Source organism: Choloepus didactylus, assembly GCF_015220235.1.
Source record: "Choloepus didactylus isolate mChoDid1 chromosome 23 unlocalized genomic scaffold, mChoDid1.pri SUPER_23_unloc10, whole genome shotgun sequence".
Taxonomy (NCBI): Eukaryota; Metazoa; Chordata; class Mammalia; order Pilosa; family Megalonychidae; genus Choloepus; species Choloepus didactylus.
In genome coordinates, this window is record NW_023637591.1 from 297,249 (window position 1) to 301,780 (window position 4,532).

Genomic DNA, 4,532 nt, shown 5'->3' on the forward strand with positions numbered 1-4,532 from the left:
TACTGAAAATCATGATTTCTATACAATTCTTCAAGTCTCTCTCTCCTCTTTTTTTTCAGCCAGCAGTTGGATACAAGACAAATACTTCTTCTGTCACCAATCAACAGCCATGAGAGACTTGGGGCAGACTCATCCATGAGGAGGCAGAGTAGAGAGCAAAGATTCACTGAGATGATGGGGAAGCCACATAAAGTGGCCCCTGGCCCAGCCATAAGACAGAAAGGGCAGTGGGCAGAGCAGTGGGAAGGGAGGAGCTGTCTCTAAAGGGCTCAGGTCTCCATGTCACACATGGCTGTGTCTGGCCTGGGCACCAGGGGGCACTCAGGGCATTTTCCTGAGGGGTCTGGGGAGACCCATGCTGGGAGCAGCCACCTGCACTGCCTGGTGTCATCTAATAAGGCTTGTGAGGCCACAGCTGTGACCACTCCCACCCCTGGGGTCCACAGGCCCCACCCAACACAAACTTTCACCTTTCCCCACCCAGAGGGGGCTGACCCAGGACCCGGTGTGGGGATCAGAAAGCTGGGGGATCCCATTTGCATGAATGGACCCTCCCTTCTCTCAGAGTTTAAAGAGGGGCTGGGGGAGAATTGAGGAAGCTCCACCTCAGCTGTGGGCTGACAGAAGCAGGACTCAGGACTGTCACCAACATGGCCCTGTCCCCTCTCCTCTTCACCCTCATTGCTCACTGCACAGGTGAGAAGGGGCCAGGGAATGGGCTCTGGCAAGACATGTGGGGCCCTGTTTTCTCCCTTTGTCTCAAGGAAATCATCATCTCTCTCTTTTCCCACTTCCAGGATCCTGGGCCCAGGCAGTGCTGACTCAGCCACCCTCAGTGTCTGGGGCTCTGGGCCGGAAGATCACCATCTTCTGCTCTGGGAGCAGCACCAACATTGGTGGAGGCTATAGTGTGCACTGGTACCAGCAGCTCCCAGGAAATGCCCCCAAACTCCTCATCTATGGTAACAGCAATCGACCCTCAGGAGTCCCCAATCAATTCTCTGGATCTAAGTCTGGTAACTCAGGCTCCCTGAGCATCACTGGGCTCCAGCTGGAGGATGAGGCTGATTATTATTGCCAGTCCTATGATAACAGCATCAGAGTTTGCACAGTGCTCTAGGGCCATGGGGAAGTGAGATAAGAACTCCCCTCCCCTCTGTCAGGAGGTTAGATGTCCCTGTAGCTGCCTGCTGCCTCCTCCTGGGGCTTCTGTTTATCTATCTGTTGCTGCCTCCCTGGGCCCAGGCTCACCACAGACACCACCTTGGAATTTAATTTCCTCCCTTCCTTTCTATCATCAAAGTCCCTCAGAGCAGCCTATTCCAAGGCAAATGAATCATTAGGGGTGATGTTGATGCTCATTGTCCTGATTGTGGTGATGGTTTCATGGGTGTATATATACCTCAAAATCTATCAAGCTGAACACATTAAACATTGTTGGGGACAATTAAGGTAGCATATATAATATTCACCTTCAGCGATACTGGTGACATGCAACATGGCCGCCAGGGCTGATGCAAGAACAGCTTAAGCTATAATTAGCCTTCTTCAAGGAAGTAACAGTAGTTTCCACCTAAGCAGTAGCTAGTTCACACCTAAACAGTAGCCGCCATTGGCCATCCACCCTAGCAACAGCAATCACCAATCCCAGACCGCTACCTGTCCTTATTAGCCACCCCCTCTCCCTCCAGGGCATATATATCCTGCCTCTTCAATAAAGTTTTGCAGCTTGATCAGAAACCTGTCTTGCTGTCGTTCTTCATGTCTCTTGTCCCATACCATTCCTCCCTCACAGGATTTGGAGCCTCTGTTGATCGTCCCCCGGGCCGGGACAAAACATGTGCAATTTATTGTAAGGCAATTATGTTTCACTAAAGCTGTCAAAAACATAGTTCAAATCTCTTAACTATCAAAGAGATTTCTTGTTTTTTTCACATTCTAGATCCAATTGCCCTCATCATCCATCTCTTTAATGGTATCAGACCTCTGGAAAGTTCTCCCATATGTTTTGCCCTCCCCTCTACATTCCATGTTATTTAATTTTTCCAGTTATTTGTACATACTTCCACATCCTCTAAGAACTCAGCACCTCTCTTAGGAATATTTGCTTGCCCTGTTGCAGGAAACCCCCTCTCTACTCAAACCAGATAACCAGCTGCCCTGCTTATGTGGCCCCTGTTGAGCAACCTGCTCAGGTGTTTGCTTCCAGAGCCCTCTGCATCCTCCTTCCACACATTAGTCACAGCGACCAGGCCCTATATTTTCCATATCACTTTCCTCTATTAATCCAGGAACTCCTCAGCAAAAAGAGAATTTGTTAAAATCAGTTTCCTTCTAGCCCCAGGGTGTCTGTAGACTGAGAATGACCAGGTTTCTGGTCCAATGTCCCTGATATTATTTCCAATTAGAGGCTGGAGTTTGACCAGTGAGAAGCAGGGTGGCCTTGTATGTCTTCCCCAGAATCTGCACTGTGGGTGCCCACAGATGTGCAGTCCCCCAAACTCCCCATGACTTGCTGAAGAGTCACCTCTTCAGTTGGCTCTTGTTGCTCCTTGGAAGATTTGATCTGTCAATGTCCTATCCTTCTCTTCAGTTGAAATTTTATATTTGTGCCTTGCTAAATTATTCTCAGAATGGTGATCAGAAATTCATTGCTTAGATTAAAAATCCCTAATTGGGCCTCTGCCTCCTCTGCCACTGGTGGGCATGCTGCAGCCACCCTCAGCACCCAATCTCCCTCTGCCCTGGAGCCAGTCAGCCAGCAGGGCCTGCAGTGGTGGGTAGGAGGCCTCTCTGATGGCAGAGCAAGGCTCCAGGATGAAAGGCTTCTCTCTGGGTGAGCTGTGCTGGTTCTTCTGCTGCCTGTCCTGCCAGAGCTGCATCACTGCCAAGCTGGCCTTCCTGTCTCCAGAGCCCACCTACAGGGTGCTGGCTCCCAAGTCTCATGGCCCCAGTGCCTCCAGCACCACCCCCAGACATTGGTCCTGGCCATGGATGTGGCACAGCAGGCACAGCAGGAGCCCAAGGAGGGCCCAGGTCCAGGGCCCAGTGAGTGCAGCCTGCACCTCAGCTAGCATGCAGACTGCAGTTCTCAGTGTGAGCTGGACACAGCCAAGGCCTTCTCATTCAGGGCCTGGGACAACCAGCTGGGCTGCATGTCATGCACTGTGCACCCTCCAGCTGCTACATGCTTCTCTTCTCACATGGCAATGCTGTGGACTTGGCCAGATGTGCAGCTTCTACATTGGCCTTGGCTCACACATCTGCAAAATCTTCTACAACTACTCAGGCTATGGTGTCAGCTCCAGCAAGCCCTCTGAGAAGAACCTCTATACTAGCATCAATGATTCATGGTAGGCATGCACACTTGGTAAGGCATGAATCCTGAGAACATCACCCTCTATGGCCAGAGTATTGGGAGCATCTCCACAGTTTGCTTGGCCTGGTGGTATGAGTGCACAGCAATCATTCTCCATTCTCCTCTGATGTCTGGTCTGCATGTGGCCTTTCCTGACACCAGGAAAACACACTGCTTTGATGCTTTCCACAGCATTGACAAGATCTCCAAATTCACCTCTCCCATATTGATCATTCATGGTATAGAAGATGAGGTCCTTGATTTCTCCCATGGCTTGGTGAGGTGTGAGTGCTGCCCTGAGCCATGGAAGCCCTCTGGGTTGAAGGGGCTGGACATAATGACAAAGAACTTTATGCACAATATCTTGAAAGACTAAAATAAGTCATATCTGTGAACATCCCAATTCCTAAAGAGGACAACTCAATTTTACCTCACTTTATGTGAACAGATGAGGCCTCTGTTGTGCACTTGCTTTGACTGTGTATCTCTGATGGCTTGATAACCATGAACAAGTGCCTAACCTTTAGGGTGAAATCTCAATCATTTGTATCTGGAGGTTGTTCTACTAATTCATATGTTAATCCAAACAGTCATGATTTCCAGCGTCATTAACCTGCAGGAATGGGAATCACAGCTGAATGTGAGAAAAATTTTCTAGTGCTGTATAAAGTATGCTCACAACTGTTTTCTTTACCTTACCCATCATTTATGATTCACATATACAGGACTCAACCCTCTCTCCACCAACATTCTCAGTATTTGATGTACAGCTCTCTCTCATCCACTGGATTCAAGGGTTCCATCCATTTGTGAAGCTCTGTTAGTGTAAATGGAAAACTATTGTGGTGAAGACTCCTTTGTTAATTTTTTTCAACATGCTGACTTTTCCCCAAACAAATCATTTGAGGGTAATTTACTGGAACTATCATGAACAGCTTCAACAACTGTAACCATGTAAATATAACTGGAATATTCATAAACAAAATGAAACTTTTTAAGTGAAAATGTATTACTAGCCAACAGAGTTTTAATATTTTGATTGCCTAGTTGACCTATCAAAGAGCTAGCAGACTTTCCTTTTGTACAGTCCTCCTTATAGACTTTTCTAAAGTGCTGTACATATTTCCAATTACATTGTGCATAGATTCTTAATGGATAGTTTTCTTTTGACAGG

At 47.9% G+C, this 4,532-nt stretch overlaps 1 pseudogene and 1 gene segment (V, D, J or C); both read left to right on the forward strand.

The window, feature by feature from the left end:
* Positions 1–650: 650 nt before the first annotated feature.
* Positions 651–1,120, forward strand: LOC119524952. The segment is given in 2 exon segments: positions 651–696; positions 798–1,120. Coding segments are annotated over 2 exon segments (369 nt in total).
* Positions 1,121–2,796: 1,676 nt separating this feature from the next.
* LOC119524951 lies at positions 2,797–3,739 on the forward strand (annotated as a pseudogene).
* The last annotated feature ends 793 nt before the right edge of the window (positions 3,740–4,532 follow it).